The sequence below is a fragment of the Parasteatoda tepidariorum genome, chromosome 1 (assembly GCF_982258835.1).
Source record: "Parasteatoda tepidariorum strain Cologne lab strain chromosome 1, Ptep-v5.0, whole genome shotgun sequence".
In the NCBI taxonomy this organism is placed as follows: domain Eukaryota; kingdom Metazoa; phylum Arthropoda; class Arachnida; order Araneae; family Theridiidae; genus Parasteatoda; species Parasteatoda tepidariorum.
This window is the reverse complement of record NC_141755.1, coordinates 130,772,794-130,793,703: the sequence shown is the minus strand read 5'-3', so window position 1 is coordinate 130,793,703 and position 20,910 is coordinate 130,772,794. Positions and strand designations below refer to the sequence as shown.

General features: G+C 31.4%; 1 protein-coding gene across 4 annotated transcripts in view; it reads left to right on the top strand.

Moving 5' to 3' along the window:
- The window catches only part of LOC107442432 (organic cation transporter protein), a 56,675-nt gene that overhangs the window by 12,785 nt on the left and 22,980 nt on the right, over positions 1–20,910 (top strand). For 3 of the 4 annotated variants that reach the window (XM_043051029.3, XM_043051031.3, XM_071178167.2), the window contains exons 2-6: positions 8,211–8,467; positions 15,790–15,893; positions 17,142–17,296; positions 18,484–18,652; positions 19,332–19,470. In XM_043051029.3, coding sequence (XP_042906963.1) covers positions 8,225–8,467; positions 15,790–15,893; positions 17,142–17,296; positions 18,484–18,652; positions 19,332–19,470 — 810 coding nt within the window. In that variant the 5' untranslated portion in view covers positions 8,211–8,224. Of the gene's footprint in view, positions 1–1,774; positions 1,911–8,210; positions 8,468–15,789; positions 15,894–17,141; positions 17,297–18,483; positions 18,653–19,331; positions 19,471–20,910 lie in introns of those variants that run through there. The other variant, XM_043051028.3, reaches the window with a different exon arrangement.

Here is a 20,910-nt window from a genome sequence, read left to right as displayed (position 1 = left end):
AATTTATAATATCATGAGGATAATAATCTTAATATTAGGGGCACATGTGAACTGTTCACAACTGCCCTAGATGTTTTGTTCACAAGTGCCCCATCTTCCTTCTTAAACCTAACTTGCAAAATAAAGAATTTTTAATTGAGTAAAAAAAAAAGAATAATTGTCATAAACTTACCTAAATGTTCATATAATGGTCTGCAATAGTTAATTTTAGCTTATTAGTGGATTTATACTATGCTTTCACTTGAAGAAGTGAGTGATTATAATATATACAACACCAGCTGATACAAAGAAATTGTCAGAATAGAACAACAAAATGTCTCATTGCCTCGAAAGTTTTGCAAAAAGTTAGGACTAGTACTGCCATCAATTGAAAATTTTTCAGGATTTTTTATTTCAAATCATATTGGTAAAACATATCATGTTCACATCTGCCCCCTGTTCACATGTGCCCCCCTCTCCCCTACATCATATTCAAATTTCATGTCAATCGGATGATTTCTTGTAGAGTTATGACAAAAAACGCACTTGTTGCTTAAGTTTTGCACACCAGTCTATTTTATTTAAGAATAGTCTAAAAAAATTTGAATTTTAAGGTATACAGTTTTTCACATCATTTTAAAGTATCTAATTTTTAGAGGTTAATAATATTTAGAGGTTAAGAATCACCTCGGAGAAGTTTGAATTGTTAACAAAATATTATTTCAACTTAAACCTTTTTATTCATTTTTCTTACACTTTTCTTTCTTTTTTGTATACTTACCAATTTTACGATAAAACGAAACACTTTACGCGTTTCTGAACGCTGAAATTTAGAATTGTATGCTTAAGAAAAAATCTGTAAACTGCTTGCAGTTTCACATTAATCTTTGAACATAAATATAAACATTGAATTTTGCACTGCGTAACCAAATCTATGAATTAGAATTTTATACAGAGAAAAGTTTTATTTTAAACTTTAGTCTTCAAAAAAAGAGTATACAAGGTTAGTCGGAGGCAGCGTATCCAATGAGCAAGCGAAGCGAGTTTGGATTGTGAAGCAATTCTGAGAGTTGGTCGTGCATAGGGCGGAACCTCCTACCATTTCTTCTTTTCCTTCTTACTATTATCGCCCTGCAGTGGACTGATCTTAAAGAACCGGTTACCAGTAGAACACCGAAGTCAAGCATCACAGATCAATAAGCGGGTGGGTGACCACTTTGATCATCCTGCTCAGGGACCATGGTGTCGTTAAATTGTTCTACCGTAAAGTGCTTGACTTTGCACGCAGGGCTACCAAAGCAAGGGAGCCATCCCCTCTGCAGATGGCATGCCTCCTCAAGGATGCTTCCCAGACCGTTGCCAATAGTCCATTGTGCAGCTCTAATGCGACGTCAATAAAGTACCTCCTATCGTACTACAGTCAAACCCTGCTACAGTGAATTTTCGAGTCAGTTCACTATAACCGGGAGTTCAGTCTATCCGTCCGTTACTCTATCCACAAAAAATTACATTATACGTATGTATAGCAAGGCACTGGAGCGTACATTTCATTCACTCTATCCGAGAGTTCGCTATAACGGGGTTTGACTGTATTATCGATCAGGAAATATTTTAAAAAAAAAATTAAAAATTTATATCTCCTGACAAATCTCCGAAAACGAAATATTCTTGATTATGAATCAGAAAATCGTTAGTTGAAGAACTATTCAAGAAATTCTTTAAAAATAAATTTGTCAGCAAATAAAGGTTTGAACTGTAAATAAAATCCGAAAATAAACATGTCAACGTCTTCAGATAGTGTTTATGATAACATTTAATCAAGAGTTGAAGTGGAATGACTATACAGAGATCACTTATCCTTGCTCTATAAGGCCTGTGAGCAGTTGTCATTATTAATTGTATGGCTATTTTCTCTTCAATATTTATGTTACGTAAGTATTGAATGTTTTCTTTCACTTTTCAACGCGCATTTCTGTTCATGTTTTTCTGCTTTCACGAGTAACAAAATAAATGTTCAGTTAATTTTCCAAACGAAATTTCTAGCGGTTTTTTTCCCTTTCTTTTTAATTCGACTGTTAAGTCATAACCGAAAACTTTCTTATGTTTTTTTTTGGATGGTTAAATAATTAAAAAAAGTGCCAAGTAACAATTTAAAACAATGTTAAAACTAATGTTAATTAGCAGTATTTTTTTCAAATCGACTGTTAAATTGTAACTGAGTACTTTCGTATGTTTTGTTTCATGGTTAAATAATTAAAGAAGTGCCAAATAATTAAAAAAGTGCCAAATAATAGTTTAAAACAATGATAAAATTAATGTTAATTAGCATTTTATTTAAAATCGACTGTTAAATTATAACTGAATACTTTCTTACGCTGTGTTTGATGGTTAAATAATTAAACAAAAGTGCCAAATAACAATTTAAAACAATGATAAATATTGGAATAAGTAAACAATATCATTAAAATATAATATTCACTCGTACGAAAAAGAGTAGAGAATTTAAAAAATAAAAATTGCATTTTTGGTTGCATGAAAATTATTTGTGGTCACCCTATATGATGACCACAAGAAACTAAAATTATCCGTAATAATCCCCTCGCTAAGTCCCTCAAAACTCTTTTCAGTCCAAAAAAGACTGTATTTTTCTGTTTTTATAAGAGCTTCAAAATGTTCTCGAATGCCGTATTTCGGGTCCCAGAAAGCTCTCGCCTCCCCATGATTTGATCCAAGTTTAAATCCCAATGAAGGCTGGTCGATAAGAATTTTACTTCCGGTGAGCATGGACCCCAGTGTTAAATATTCTCTGTGATAAACGGATCATGGGTAAGAGTCCCCTTGTCGCATGGCTAACAGTAAGAGGTTTCCTTAAGTTTTTCTTCTCCGTGTTACGCAAATGCTGCTCAGTTCCATTAAAACGTCCTCCACAAAGGAAAATTTGCTTTAATTCATGAATCAGAAGTTGCCTCGTCTCCTGGTTCGGGTTCTAAATGACTAGGCTATGGATTGATAGTCTTAAATCCTAAAAACGGTTCAACTGTTTAACGTCGGTTATAAACAAAATGTTCCGTATTGTAATTTAAGTAATGATATTTTAAATCGTTGTAAAAGCAGAAAGGTAAAATCATTGGCACACCGGTTTTGGGGACAATCACTCCCCTGGAGAGAAAAAACAGCATATTGTGTTCCATTAAATGAGAGCAATATTTTAATTTTTTCCATCATTTTTTCCAATTTTTGAGTGAACATAAGATTTATTTATTTTGCAATTCAAGCAAGTTCTTGCATACTACATTTTACAGGTAAAAATGCGAGTCCCTTTAATTCTAATTTTAATTTCCAAAGAAAAAATTCCTCTTCGTGTCAGTTCACCTCTTCAAATCATTCGGACGGAATTTTACAATAAATCTGAAGAAACTTGGAATATAAAAAGAACACAGGTGGAGGTAAAACCACTTTTATAACAATATTATCTTTTCTAGCAAACACCGACCGTTCACCGACCGTTCTTCTTTTGTACTGGAGCAAGGTTTTAAATTAAATCATTATTTGTAATAAAGATGCTTCTCTACCATTTCTTTGCAAGTTTTCTGTATATTTGAAAGCCATAACCACAAGTTAAGGAAAGCAATAATTAAGGTACTTACGCCGACGGAAACATCCCATGCCATCGCAATTCTGCTTCGGTAGCCTTCCCTCATCATCCCGAGTCAACATGTATTTATTTATTATTAATTGAGACGTTTCGTTTTATTACGTTTTTAATCTGCCTGAAGCAACAACAATCTGCTGTTTGGGAGTCTGCTAGATTGTGGGATAGCACACGTGACTTGTATATACGATGACTGCTGAATTTAATTAGAATATCCTAACACTTCACTAGAAAGTATCACTTTCTGTTGTGCCTTATTTTAAAAACTATCATACAAAAACTAATATTTAACTTTTTTCGTTACCAAGACCGGGATATACATTAAATGTTTTTTGCTCATAAAAAAAAAAATATTACAATTTCAGATTAAAACGTGTGTATTATGTTTTGTTTCACTTCTTCGTATTTATTAATGAAATTTAAAAAATAGGTTGCTTTTTCGCGTTTCCTCCACAAAAAGAAAACATTGGTAAAGTTAACGAGGACCGATACCGCTCACCCTCGGGCCCCTACTCAGGCTGATCAAAAGTGGTCACCCATCCGCTTCCTAGCATAGCAGCCAGTGATGCTTGACTTCGGTGTTCTGTTGGGAACCGTATCTTACCGATCTGCGGGACCCATAATTAAGGAAAAGCATATAGTATATATATATATATATATATATATATATATATATATATATATATATATATATATATATATATATATATATATATATATATATATATATATATATATATATATATATATATATATATAACAACTGATTTTGTGTCATTTAACATTAACTCTTCACAAAAGTGTTTGAAAAAGATTTTTTTAACACAAAACAAATGGCGAGCATGTAACTTAGATTTCAGGCATCTCCCTTAACAGTCATTTTCAAAACCATAAATTCAATAAAATATTTTTTTTATTACTATAAATAAAGACATGCCTTTTTTATTATTAAAAAATGAATTATTCCATTTACTACTTTATTTTATACATTTATGTTTTGGGTCTAAAGTTAAATTTTGAATGTTGATACAACAACATTTTGTTTATTCTGTAGAACAAGTTGACCATTTTCCCACTTTAACACTATTTAAACCATGTTTATTAGACATCTGTTTTATAAATAATCCTATAATTAGTTAAGCTCTCATAAACATATTATTTTAGTTGTCAATTCAATCTGTTTGGAAACGATAAATCCAAAGAAATTATTTTTCACGATTCTTGTTGAGACTGTAACTGATTTATTTTCTATATTTTATACTCATTCATTAAGAGTTTCTTTGACCACTAAATATGTGCATTTCCTTTATCGAAATATTTTTTTAACATATGGCATGGCTTTATTCTAAGTTAATCCATGTAATGATAAATGGTTTTATTTGCAGTTTTCTATAATTTTTTTAAAAAATTTTGTGATTATTTCAATTTTGTTAAAAATTTTATCATTTCATAATACCCATCGTATGTTAAAACCTTCAGCGGATGGTGTGCTAAGTGTAGGAAATTAAGTATCGCTCATACTTTTATTGTTTTAATAGTATTGTATTTATAGCATTCTTCATACATATATGTATGTACATGTATACATATGTGTGTGTCTTAATTAAAAATATTATTTATTCTTGTCTTATATGCAGCACATTTGCAGTAATTTTTAATCAAGTTGTTTTACTTTAGTTAAAATTGTAAGAACAATTAAATTTCTGAAAAAGCTTATTAAATCAGTATTTTTTCCCCTTTAAATCAATATAACATCTATATTTTTTAACTTACCTGAAAAAAAAACTTTGGGTGAAATGAACAAATGTCTGTGCTCTGACAAGATAAGACAACCTTTTCGAAATTCAAAATCTTGAAAGCTTATTAATTGCTCCCCTTTAAGAATATTTGGTGGGTGTTTGAAACAGGGTTTTTAAATCGAGATCATTATAGTGATATGAAACATTAGGTCTTGTAAATGCCTCAAAACATACTTCGTAAATATTCTTTTTTAAGCATTTTTTTTTCTTCAAAAGATAAGTTGAATTTAATGTGAATTGTTGTCTTTTCTTCTTCAGACTATATTTTTTACTGATGAGTCGATTATATATATATATATATATATATATATATATATACAGTCAAACCCCGCTATAGTGAACACGGCTTATAGTGAACTCCCGGATATAGTGAACGAAATGCTCGGTCCCGTGCCTAATGCCGTGACACGTATAATGTTATTTTTAGTGGATATAGTGAACCAAAAAAGTGAGGAAGTTGGATATAATGAACTTTTTTCTGTCTTCGACTGATTCCCCCCCCCCCATTTTCTTCGTAATAATTTTGAAATTTCTACTTCAAAATATACACATACCGATTTTTAAAACCATCTATAGAAACTACTTGTATGTGCTCGAACAGCAGGTTAGACAGGTTTAAAAAGCGGAATAACAGAAAGTCAGGAAAAATTATCTGAGAGTCGGAAAGTGTTTTCATATCTAATGTTGAGGATTGCTCATCAGCTAAAGATTACAGATTTTTATTTGTACGCAAGACGAAGAGTGATGAAAAATAACACATTTTTTGCTACTACATAATATTTTTCAGTCATTTATATGAATATAATGTTATAAAAGGGAGGAGTTTGGGAACCATTAGTGAAATCGTCTGCGTAACGGATATAGTGAACTCCCGGTTATAGTGAACCGAAATTTCGATCCCTTGAAGGTTCACTATAGCGGGGTTTGACTGTATATATATTAAACCCCTTCTTTGTCGGATTTTTTTTTTTTTTTTTTGAATTTCCGAACCCCCAAAAGAAGCATTTTTTTATTGTTGAAAATAGATATGTGTTGTTCTATCCTAAATTCACAAATGTGAAATATTTTTTTCAGCAATCAGACTTTTGCTTGACCTATTGGTGGTCAAATATATGTGATGCCCCGTCCACTCATCTCTGCAATGCACTCAAGTTTTTATCTTAAAATGTAATCACTGTGATAACATTTATTAACTCTATTTCTATAAGGCGCATAAGATCTGCATGAAATTAGTAATAATAGTAATTAATTAATTAATAACTTTCATAATTTTTAAAACTAATTATACATAACTGTATAAAATAATTATTAGAAATGCAATTGACATGCAACGGTAACAGAATGAAAGTGAAATTATAGAAAGCGCAAAATGATTTTGATTTCAATTCAAGGTGGGAAATCTCAATGTGAAAATTGTGAAGAAAGTGAGTCACTATTCAGTAGAGCAATATGCAGAAATTCAAAAATTCTGGCGGAATTTAAAGAGACGTGTGAGTAGCGTCATAATACCATTTCAAGGATGGCGACATGCGGGCACAAAAACACCGTACGTATGAGATGCGAGGCCGGCAGAGAAGAGGTGAATGTCCCTCAAACCCCCGTATACAGTAGAGCCCACTTATCACGCACCCGTATTTAACGAAATTCGAGATTTAACGAGCAAAAGTAATTGTTTTGTTTGGCACCCTATTTTGGAATGAGTCGAACTTAACGAAGGAAATAACTTTGGAATCATGGAATAGTATCTAAAATGATTAAAAACTAAATTTAAAAAAATCGAACACTTTCGAGAGTTTAAAGTTATCAAAAGTATCTATAATTACTGTATAAGTATATATTTAACGTTATTTATAAATAGTTGAGAAGCATTTCATGGTCGCACGCGTTACATTCCTTTGTCAGGTTCCTTTTTATCCCTTTTTTTTTTCTTCGAAACAGTATTTTATTTAATTTAGCTGTTTAAACAATCGAAAAGCTATATACGGAAAAGAAATAGTGTAAATTACAAAACTCTTGGATAAAATAAAACAAAGCAAGTAAAACAAAACAATTCGTATAAGTTGAACTCTGTGTTTTTTTTCTTTCTTTTTTTCTACTAGCTTTGAATTCGAATTTAGTGCGGGTCTGGACCGAATTTTACAAGCATTTTTTGTGTTCACCGTTATATGCGACGGTATTTAGATGCGAGTTTTAACCCTGATTATCCTGATTATCCTGATTTAACTCGGGTATGTAGCAAATATTTATGCTCACCGTCAAAGTTCAGTGCAGTCAGTTGCAAGTCTCATTCTTCACAATTTGTGGTGTCACTAAAATAAAATGATCTTTCTAACTAACTAGGCTAAACTAGAGGAGAATAACATAACTTTGCACCAAATACTTGTTGAAGATTTACGAAATTGTTTTACAGTATACCCCCACACGTATCTATCGTACCTATTCATTTCCCTTCATGACAGCTTATTACAGTCAACCCCGCTATAGTGAACACTGTTTATAGTGTACTCCCAGAGTATATAGTGTACTTCTTCTATCTCAGTTTCAAATCCCTAAATTCTTCAATAATAAAAAATAAAATTTAACACATTTTTTGTGACTACATATTGTGTTTCGTAGTCATCATTGTATTTATGTTTATGGATTTCAATAATGTTTAATAAAAAAGGGAGGAATTCTGAACCATTAGTTGAAACTGTATGGATAGAGTGAACTCCCGGTTATAGCGAACCCTTCGCTCTATCGGGGTTTGGCTGCATTGAAATAAATTTTGTTACTTTCAGGGTGAAGAGGAGGAATGGTGAAGAAGTTGGAAGAGTTGATGGGAAGTTTTGGGAGATGGCAGACATGGATATTTTGCATCATATTTTGCATAAATATTGTGGGCATGTGGCAAAACTTCTCCATTAGTTTTCTGGCCCCAAATGTTGGTTTCCACTGTGTCAATTCCACCGATCGTTGTTTCTTTGGGAACTCTTCCCTGCCTTGCACACAATGGGAATATGACACCTCTTTCTATCCTGAAACCATTGTCAGTAAGGTAACTCTTTTTACATTATTTACACCTCGATTTTTCACACTTTTCCCCCCTTCCGTTCTGGCAAATCTTGTTTCCGAGCCAAATCGCAATATAACTGTATGAGGAAATGGCAAGATTTGTCGAAACCATATTAATGCAGAGAGGAAAAGTGTGGAGAGTGGAAAAGAAAGGGGACGCCATAGCGTGGAAGAAAATTTTCTTTCTCCTTCATGACTACTTTAAAAGAAAGAAAAAGTTCGCAAACTTAGAGTTTGAAATGAAGTTTAAATAGCTGAAAAAATTACTTCAAAATATTAAAATGCAAACAAATTATGAGAACGTTGCGTAATACAAAGTTATCATCTCATCATTTATTTCCATGTGTGTATTTTAAAATGTTCTTTTCAGTGTTTGAACTCACTTTTTCTACATTTTAAATTTTAATTAGTAATGAAAGAGCGTTATGGCGTCTTCTTAAAGTGCTCGTTCAATAGTATAACTGCTACGTGATTAATACTGTTACAAAAATTCCAGCTACTTAATATAATTGTTTCAAAGTAATATATGTTGTTTGAGGAGACTTCTTTACGCATTCCAACCATTTTGTACAAGACCCAGTGGTTATGAACTAAATTTAAATGACCAAGTTTTTTACTTCGAATTTACCCGCATAGTACGTAAAAGATTAATTGTGAATTACAAGATCTTATTTTAATGTTTTTCTGTGAGAAGCACTTCGGAAGAAGAGGAGTGTGGTGTAGACAGCATACTAGGTTCGAGTACCAAAGTTGTAACTAGTTGTTACCAAAGTTGTAACCACCTAGGTTCGAGTACCACCTGTAACTTGTATGTATCACCGATGTATTTTTGTAGTGGTAGACATACTACAGTAGTCCCCCCCCAGAATTTTATCTGTGATAGAATTCGATGAACGGATACCACTAGTTGATTTATTGCTGTTTTGCGAGAAGTCTGGAGGGCTGTATTAAGATCACCGTACTTTGGAGGACTGAGAGCTGAATTAAGTCGTTGTTGCTCCTGTGTTGCCTTTAGCAGTAGAGTGAATGTGTGGTCGAGACTGAGAAGCAATAGTGCGTGGATAATGTCACAAGTCAACAGTTTACAGTCGATCGGAGTGTTGTTCACATAAGGTTTTTTCAATCCCATTTTTGTGTATGTAGGGTATTATCATTTGCTATTTATTTTTGTCTTCTGATGAAACATACTATTTTTTCTTTTAAAAGTACAAAAACAACTTAGAAAATGGCTAAGAACTTTTTAAATTCTTAAGATAATCAAACCGGGCTGTTTTCATTAGTTTTTCATTAGTTTTACAGTACAAAATTATGAAAAAAAAAAAGCTTAACATTTTCTTCCGCTCATGCGCGGTATAATAGAACTACTTTTAATTATTTATATATTGCACTGTTTTCAACGATTTCTTTCTTTTTTTTTTTTTTTTTTAAATTTTAAAGCAAAATATTGTTATTAATTTGAAATGACTCTAAAAATGTTGCTTCATTTGAATATTTTTAAAGTTATAACAAAAAGAAGTAGGACAGAAATAGTTTTTTTATAATAATGTCCATATTTCCTTAAAGTTAGGCTTACAAAATTTTGTGTTCACATATTAACAAAAATGTCACAAGTTTCAAACCTATTGCTACATTTTTTGGCATTGAGTGTTCAAAAACATCCATTTTCTGTTTGTCATTTGTTGTCAGTCCCTCAAACCTCTAAAAGCTTTAATTTTTATAGATAAGTATGAGAAATATCATGGTATAAACATTTCTATGAAATAGTTCTTTAATTATATTATATAAAATAATTCTTCGATTTTATTATAGAAAATGTTTTCATTACTTTGTCCAACCCCTGTACATAAGCAAGCAGGTTTGTGACCTCAATGCACGAAACGGTTTATAAGTCTTTGTCAAGTTGAAGAACAAATAGCACAAATTAGGAGAATGGCAGTACTAAGATACATACAAATGAGCTCGATAATGCGGCCATTTGCCATTCTACTCCCAAATGTTAATCTTCAGAAACTTTTATTTTCCGTAATCATCTTTCCACACTATACCTCTTAATTTACTAACTCGCTTATTCTAAATTTGATAAACTATCTGTTGATTATTTCACAGTCATTTCCCAAATTATAAATATATCTTTAACTTTTTATTAACAAATTCCTATTTTTCGTTCTTCGTGAGTTTACCTCAGTGGTGCCACCTATTGACGAACATTGACACTATTACCCCATACTCTTTCTCTTACATAGTGTTATTATTACTTTTACACTTCCTACCTGCTCGTTATTATCATGATAAATAATATTTTTTGTTAATTTTTTATTTATTTTCCTTTATACTTATCACAGCCCCAATCTATTTCATCCTCTGTTATAAATTTATAAAATTCTTTCACTACTTATTTTACCTCATCAGAATGTAAACACTATCTTTCACACAGCTACAAACACCCATTTAACCAAACTTTGTTATTTTTATTTTTACCTCATTACTGGTATCTTTTTTGTATTGTCTTTACCAATTATTATACATTATACTATATTACTTTACTATTTTATAATTTCATTTTAATTCTTTTCATTTTTATTATTTTTGTATTACTATACTTTTTCTTATTTTATTCTTCATAAATTTCACCTTTTTTATTAAATTTTTACTCTTCAATTTTATTATTACGTTTCTTGAATGTCATTGCTACATTGATTTTTCGTATACATTATCCCCTTACTATTTTCTATTACCCTTATTCGGATCATTTTGTTAAACTTTTATTACATTAATGCTATGTATTCTTGTTATCACATCCCCTTTAATTTTGAAACCTCCCTTTTTGTTTCTTCAATAAATTAAGATTTAATAAAATAAAATGATAATTGGATGGAGTGATTGAAGGAACTGACCATACATTATATAATATTTATTATACCAGCTAGACTATCCCCCCAAAATTCTAGTTTTCTTTTTTATCTCTTTTTGATCAACTCCCCCAGCTATTATTTACCCCCTTGTTTTATTTCGATTGGAGGTGTGTGCCTTGTTGCAGGGGAATGCTCATAAGCTCTTGCCCCCTAAAAGATCAGGGGCCGGATTAAGCTTACGCGGGGACCATTCACATTTTTGGGATTAAATGTTTTTCTCGTGTATTTTTGATTTATTCAAATATAAAAGTATTTATACTTCTTTTCATTTAAGAAAGCATATTTAAAATTAAAATAAATAATAATAAATTAAATTTTACTTTTTTTTATTGAATTAGAACTAAAAATAATCATAACATTTTGAAAAATTAGAAAAATCATTGTTTTTCTTAATTTTTTTAAATTTATTTTCAAAAAATCCATTTTAAAGGGGCTCCAGGCCATCGTCTAATCTGGCCAAATGGGTAATCCAGCCCTGCCTAAGATACTTACCCCCTCCCCCCTCTCTCTTATATATATATATATATATATATGCATGCACCGAAGAGCAATTACATTATGACCACCCTCCATCTATAACAATGGGCTCTCCCAGGTTTTCATGGTTTCTCGCCCAGTAACAGTGTTTTCATGGGGCACATTAGGACCCATAATCCTCATAGAACAATCCCTGACGTCTGTAAGCTACTTGAACATAATTGCAGACCAGGTTCACCCATTCATGGCAACAGTTTTTCCTGCGGGGGATGGTGTTTACCAACAGGATAATGTCATAAGAGTCGAATCCTCGAGGAACATTCCAGTGACTTTCAAGTCGTGTCTTGGCCCCCAAATTCACCTGACCTTAATCCAATGTAGCATTTGTGGTCCTACTTGGGAAACCAAATTCGTGCTGCCACGCTACCCCCTCGCAGTGTGAGGGAATTGCACCACCAGTTGGTGAGCGCTTGGTACCAGATACCTCAGACTACCTATCAGCACCTTGTGGAATCAATGCCACCGCGGGTGCTAGCAGTTTTGAAGGTTAAAAGTGGTCCTACATGTTATTAGCAGGGTGGCCATTATGTAATGACTCTTCGGTATATATATATATATATATATATATATATATATATATATATATATATATATATATATATATATATATATATATATATATATACTAGAGGGCTCCGCTCCCTGCTCGCTGCCGCTCGCCAACCCCCGGCAATTACATTTTTGTTGGCTTTGCGAACAAAATTAAAATCGTTTTCCTGGAGATTAGCTGGCAGATTTTCTGCACCGACATCACATAGAGAGAATATGATAGGATTGTAATATGTCAGAGATCCTTGTTATCAGCATTATAAGCTTATATAAACCAATTTTAATACAAACAATAATATAAACTTATATAAAGTGAGGAAGCAATATTATTTAACAAATTACTATAGGGCATTAGCCGGAGATTAATCTCCGTATTCGAAGCACTCGGGGCAGAGCCTAGCTCGGGTTGACTGCATTTGAGGGTGCCCCTTGATTCTCGCCAAGTTCTAATCGCGGTTGATCACCAAGCTGGACGATGTTGAAACCCAATCGTGATTCTGATTGGTTTAGATTCTAGCGTTATTTTTAAATGTTCAACGGTATATGTGATTTCAGAGGTCCGTTAGTTCTAAGTTGGATACCGGCTGGCAAGGTCAGGGCCTGATTAGTAAAAAGTTCACAATATTACTTTTTTTTTTAAATACTGAAATAAACAGTTTTTCTCAAAAAAGCATTTTTTTATTTCAAATTTTCTTTATATTGTTATAAACCAAACTCGTGTAAACATTGCACTAATCAAATTCAAAAGTATAGCTGAATTTTAATGGGTGCAATTTTTACTCCAACGGCTTAGGCAAATGCAACGAGAATGCATATTCGCAATGTCTCTTATAAATGATTAGTGTCAACAAGAACTAAAAGCTTATTTTTAACAAATATGTAAAGCTGTAGATGGAAAGCTACAATCTTTTAAATAATTCAGCTAATCAGTGACATTTAACAAAAATCACTGACTTCAACTCTTTCTGGTCATCAAACTAATTTTATTTTCATACAACATTGTTTTGTTGTTTTATATTTTGCTTTAATATTTAGTTGCAAAAACTTTATCTTAGAAAAATTATATTCAACTGTCTGCTTTCAAAATTTTTTAGAATGTTTCTCTTGAATCATGCAGTTCAATAGATTTTTTTTATTGTTCGGACTGTAATTTAATTTCAAAATATTTTGGTAGGGGCCCAGAAAATTTTGTGTACCTTGGGCCTGAATTTGTCTTGATCGGTCAGTCCCTGGGCAAGGTTACTTTTTCTTCTGGTCAATAAAGATCAAAAGTATGTGGGCAGTCATAAAAAGGGACTTTAGAAAAAAATGTCAACGCCAGTCCGGTACCACAGACGCAATTTTCGATTCGCATTTCGTATTCGATTCGAATTTATGTGGCAATGGAGGTACACAGATTCTATTCATGATAAATTTAGACAGTATTTAGCTGCTATTAGAGAATTCGGTGCACCTAAATCTGAGGATATTCAAGCTTAAAGAAGAAGTGAGTTGTTTTTTTTTCCTTTTCTTTCTGTGCTTACTCCATTAGTTACTTCATTACTCCATTAATTACTCCATTACTCCATTACTTAGTTACTCCATTAATTTTTGTTTCGATTCAAAATGCATTTTCTTGAGTTTATTAATTTTGCTCATATCGGGTTCATTGCAATTTTATAAAGTTTGGGCCGATGTTTTGTTGAAATTTTCCAATGTTTTATTGAAATATCATTATATTTTGTCGGCCATTCCTGTTACCACTATGTTCCGCGCAAACAGGAATGGCGCCAAACATAAATCCCCAATTTCGCCAAAGGGCACCCTCCAGTACATTTTTACTCCTACTAACTCAAATCATTGTTGATCTTATAGCATGCCGGACTCTCCCTATATGGTGCTTTATCTCCCCCCTCCCCCCCAGTAATTTAAATTTTAAACTGAAAACAATTAAAACCTAATGAAAAAAATCCTTAAAATATGGCAAACAAATTAAAACATGTAATATTTATAAGTTGATACTGAGTAATATTTCAAAAGCAAAACCCATTGCAAGTAATTGCCCAATTAACTACAATATTGTCAACTGACAAAATATTTTAGTTTCAATCAGACAAAAAGCAAATTATATAATAAAAACATATGTAACTGAAATACGACAAATTAAATTAAGCAATTTAATTTTTTTGTCATATTGAATACTAATAAAAAAAACAAGTGTAAAACGAAATAATTATGTTATCAATGATCAATAAACATTTTTGTCTGAATTGTTATAAAAAAATAAGGTGAAAACAATAAAATTAAAAAATATTTACAATGGATCTCTGAATATTCACAAAACCTAGCTATGTACATTTTTCATTGATTTTTCTTTTCACATCATTTTGTGTACCAATGATTTGCCCTTTTATGCATTATTTAAGAAATATCTCAAACAACTGTTAATTGGGTATAATATAAAAAAAACACAACTACTTCCACTTAGTAGGAATAACATTTAACATGACACAATGCTAAATTCTATGCCACAATCCACATAAATGCCACTATCCACATAAATCAATTATTAATCAAAAATCGAATATCAATTACTTTTCTTTATAATGCAATAAAATCTGGCGAGCAGCTATTTAAACGATCAAACACTTCGTTTGTTTATTTGTGGCTTGAAGTTAGGCTCGCAGAAAATGCCGTTCATGGGTTAAATTTAGTAGGAATAACACAACCTGTGACGTAGGCTATAGTATACCCAATTAATATTTCTGGCTGCATGATTTTTTGAAAGTAAGTAAAAAACAATTAAAAGTAAGAAAAAACAATGATAAAAATAAAAATTATTTGCAGAACCTCTTTATATACAACATTTTTTATCAATTTCTTTTCCATATTATTCGTTTTCATTTAAACGTCTTGACTCTTCAACGTTTCTTCGCCGCGCATTTCGCTGTCCCATATTGATAGTACTGCGATTATTTTCCCGGTAATTTTGTACTGCTAAATTTCAGCCCTATGTCGCTGTTGATATCTCCTAAGATATTTACGGCGATCCATTTTTGATAAAAGATATAAGTATTTTAAAGTAAACTCTGTTCAATATATTTCACACATTCAATACAAAATAAAAATCGCAACAAGATTTAGCTGGTAAGTTTAGATGTAACATTTCTGCTGACAGCATTATTAAAAATTATTACCTTTACACGCACATGCGTTCTCAATTTTTGATTGGCTGTTTTGTGCGTTACTAACCAGAAGTCTTCTGTGATTGGCTATGTGTTATCATTCCACTCCGTTCTTGTATATACTAAAAAGTTATTCATTCCAGTGGGATCTTGTGTGTGATCGTGAGTGGTTAATCTCTATGGTAAAGTCTTCCTACATGGCTGGATTTCTTGTGTCCACAATCCTTTTTGGTCAAATCTCTGATTGGTAAGGAAAACACTGCTTACTCACTTTTTGAAAAAAAATCAAGCATTACAAAAAGAAACATTAAAATAACGTTACATTTTATAAAATTACATTCTTTTAAGTTGTTTCGAGAGGAGAAAATAATTCTATTTCGTCAGAACAAAAAAAAAAAAAAAAAAAAAAAAAAAAAAAAAAAAAAAAAGGAAATAATGACCATCACTTTTGAAAGTTTCGGCGGTGACGGAAATTTATAACGAATGGTGGTGAGCTCTGCGCTTTTCGTTTTTAGTAAGGCAAAGTTATTTTCTTATTTTAAGTCCACAGAAAGGTATTTATATTTCTCGATTTATTTTATTATCTTAAGCTATCTGCCTATTTACTTGTGTGTGGAACCCTCGTAGAAATTTAGAGGGTCGATAAATATGTGCTCCCCCCCCTTTTCGGAAAAAAAAATTTGCACTTGAGTCAGGCACAAATCAGAATTGACTTAAGAGCAACCTCCTCGGTCCGCCCCCGTAATTGATTCTCATTCATTATTGTTTATTTCTTCTTTAACGTCAATATTTTCCACAAAAAAAAAGCATTTTGGTTTCAAAATATACTAGTATAGTTCAATAGTTAAGTTATAGTATAGTTAACTAGTATAGTTAAGAGTAGGTATGAAATTGTCGAGATTTGAAAAATAATCATCGGCATAGTCAAAAAATGTAACCTGAGGTACAAGACATAAATGAGAAATCTGTTCATTTTATTCGCTGACGAGACCCATTCAAATTGAGGACGAATTTCATCCTTATTCTTTTTTATTTCACTGAACGTATTTTTGATGTACTTCATTTCTTAGAAGAAGTTTCAAAAAAAGAACACCTAAAAAATTGCAACTATTTGATTATTTCGCCTTTCTTATATTAAATATTCACCGTCGAAAAATTCTGAAAAAGTTGAAGGTTAAATGAAAAAATTCAAAAAAAAAAAAGTAGTTTTGGAATAACAAACTGGGTCGTGTAAACATGAATTAATAATTCTTCTCTTACATTAAATGTCAGCCAATTTCTTATTCAAAACCATGAAGTGTCAATTAAGTTCGTCCCCTTAAAGCACTGAAGTACTATTCCAAAGTAGTTTGTAGTCGCGACATTTGTTGTAGTTTTAGTGAATTACATTTGTAACAAAGTAGTTGTAATAAACTACGAAAATAATGTTAGTTTTTTTCCTACAGCTGGTTCAACCGATGCGTACTTTTTATGGTATTTTTTCTTCTTCCTCCAGGATAGGTCGCTTTCCAGTCTTGGTGATCTGTTATTCCATCACAATGGTCAGTATGTTCCTGTCTCTCCTATCTACCTCCTACGTCATGTTTGCTGCTCTTCGTTTTTTCCAGGCTTTGGGAAGGATAGGACTGACCACCACCGGATATGTACTATGTACGTAGATTTCAACAATGCATTGAATTAGTAAAATATTTACGAACTATTTAGAAATTTAATAAATGCCACTTCATTTATTTCCCGTTAGTGGAATAAAATTTGCTTAAAAACTGTCAGACATGTAAAAAAAGGAAGCAAACAGTTTGTGGAGACAACCTTCATCTATGAAAAGGTACCCCCTTCTTAGAATCGAGTTAACATGGCATTTTATAGTGAATTGGAATTTTGTAGTGGTAGACACACTACAAGTTAAATAAGGTAAAAATTGGACCTTTTTTAGACAGGCGAAGAGTAAAAGTATAATTATATCAAGAAGTGATAAATATTGTTTCTGGCATATTTTTTGCGAAGACGATAAAACTAATACAGTTTAGAAATTATAATAGTATTGAAAGTAGAATGTTTACGTGAAAATCTGAAATTGCAAATACGCGCAAATGTCTCTAGATTTATTTTTTAACTCTGAGTCTCACCTCAAATTTCAAAATCAGAACTTTTAAATGTTTTTATGCGCAAAATGTACTATTTTTGAACTGTGCTGACATTCTATCTAGAAGATAGCACTGCATTTCTTCTTTAAACTGAATCTTACTTCTGAAACTATTCATGTTGGGTCGTTTCACCTTACAAAATACATTGGGAACAATACTACATTTAACTGAATTGCAATATTTATGTCTTTTACCTGTAAACCTGCGTAGGGACCGAGGGTGTGCGGTATGGGTCCTCGTTAAACTGTTCTACCGTAAAATCCTTAACTTCGCGTGCAGGTCGTCGGGCTACCGAAGCAGGGGTGACATCCCTTCTGCAAAGAATCAAAATGGCGATGGCATGTCTTCGGATTTTCCTGAGCGATGTTTCCCAGACCGTCGCCAAAAGCTCTTGTGCGACGTCAATGAATCTACAACTACAATTTACCTGTAAGAATATAAAACCCGACCCGGGAAGCCTTACAATCTCTCATTACTTACTTAGAGGAGAAAAAAAAATTGTTTTTTAAATTTTTTGAGTCTTTTTTTTTTCTCTTCTTTTTTTTTAAAAACCCTATTTTTGCTGTGCTGGAAGAAGCACTCAAAACTTCGCCTACTTTAGGACACCCTCCTAAATGATATTTAATTCAATTATTATATTATATTGCGAACGTCCATATTGTTTTCAAACAGAATTTTTTTTTTTGTCACTAGTAATGGAGGTAGTTGGTGAAGAGCATCGCACCAATGTAGGAATTTACATTCAATTTGGCTGGTCAATTGGCTTCGTTACATTACCAGTTATTGCATACTTCCTCAGAAATTGGATCTCTCTTCAGCTGGCTATTTTTCTTTCTTTCATACCTCTTGTGGGTGCATACAAGTAAGCGCATTCCCTCCTCTAATTAATATATATATATATATATATATATATATATATATATATATATATATAATTATTAAAAAAGAACAGTGACCAGAAAATTAGACACACTATAACATAATATGTTATAGTATGTCTAATTGTTAAATTTTAATTACTATATAGCTATATAGGTGATATTAATTACTATATCGGTGATACTTTCATAGCTTTATTGTTTTTACATGACTGAAACCGGTTTGCACTTGTTTACGTTAGTGTATCAATGGGTTAACATTGTAATGCAATGTGGGAAGTATATAATATATATATATATATATACTGAAAAATATTAGTGTCCAGACTTTGAGTCTTCGAATCCCTAGAAATAGGAACACTTAGTTCAAACATTATTTATTTCACTACATTTAAAAATTAATTTTTATTTTTTGAGGGTTTTTTATTTTATATAAATATATTTTTTTTGTAGGGGAAGACAAAAATGGATATAACATAAAATAAATTTATAGGGTCGAAATCTCTAATCATTACCGTTTGATATAATCTTAATAATCTTATCTTAGTTATCTTTTTAGACTGCTGTTTTTTAAAAATTCTAACTATAATTTAACACTTTCATTTACAAATGTATTGTGTTCAGTCAGTGTTTCATAATGTAATTGAAGATTGTTTGATTGAGGATACTGCCAGAGTCTCCAAGATGGTTGATGATGCAGGGAAAAGCAGAAAAACTTGAAAAACTATTGCAAAAAGCTGCAAAAATGAACAAAATGGAATACAAGAAAATGAATCTCGATTTGCTTCCTAAACATACCAAGGTAAATTATTATTTTTTTAAAAAAAAAATAAGAAATAATATTAAGTAAAAAAACATTTTATGTCCTAACCGCTTCCCTTACTAATTTTGTTGGAAAAAAAATGCATCATTTTTTCATTTCATTATTAAAATACAAGGAACTAAAACAGAACATAATACAAAAGTTCTAACTTGACATTTAAATATTTTTATGTGTCAAAAATATTTCATTTACCATCAGTTTACTATTCCAAATGACCTCGGGTAAATTAAAAAAAAAAAAAAATTAGAGACTTTGTATATGTTCACCTCTTCATCATCTGAAAAATCACCTGCATTACTTTCATTTTCGCTCGCGAACGCCATTTTTTTACTCTTTTTTTTTTCAGTGTAAATTAATCCACCCATCGTGTATATACAATTGTACAAAACCATATATAGCAACGTTACTTTTAAAAAGTAACGAGTAAAAGTACAAGTATTTTTAAAAAAAGTAACGAGTAAAAAGTACAAGTAAAAGTACAAGTACTAAACAAATAAAGTAACGATTTAAAAGTACATTTCTAGGAAATCGAAAATTCAAAGTAACCTAAAATTTTATTGAATAATATTCTTATGTTCTCTAATGTTTTTGCAAAATTGTTGTTATTTATTTAATTATTTTTAATTTTGAAAGTTATGGACATCAATTTATTGTTAAATTCGGAAGAATATCATAGTATAATTTTATAATATAATCGTATAAAATAAATTTTAAAATCAAATATAATTTTAATATTAAACTTTTTATAGATTTGCACGATAAAGAAATTTTAATTTTTAGTTTATTATTTAAATTACCATTGATTTAAAATTATTTTACTCTTTAGAAACGCGTTTTAAAAACACAAACATAAACAAAGCAAACACGGGGTTTCAGATAGCTTTGTGTTCTTTGAGCTTGTAAAAAATAATTGAAGGTGCAGTATAAGTTGAAACAGAAGGTATTTAAACACAAAGTAAGCTGTGAATGCATTGCAATAAATTTTTTTTTTTAGAAAGCTTACCGAGTTTTAGAAAAAAGTAACGATTTCATTCGATATTTCCGTTACAAATACTTTTACTTTTTCCCTAAAAAAGTAACGAAAGTACAAGTAAAAGTACGTACTTTTTACTTGTACCAGCGGTACAAGTAACGAAAGTAAAAGTACTGCCATGTATGTACAAAACACGTCCCACACACAGCTCAACTCCCAAAACAAATATTAGCAAACTTCCAATCACGGCAGATTATTTTTTGCTTCGCTTTCAGGTCGAATAAGAAAATTGCTGAAACAAAACGTATGGACGATTCCCGAGTTTACTGGGAATAATAAATATTTGCAATGCCCGTGTCAACTCGGGATGATGAGGGAAGAGTGTTTCGTAACTTTAATAACGTAAGGCTAAATGATTAACAACTAAATATATATCAAAAAAGAAT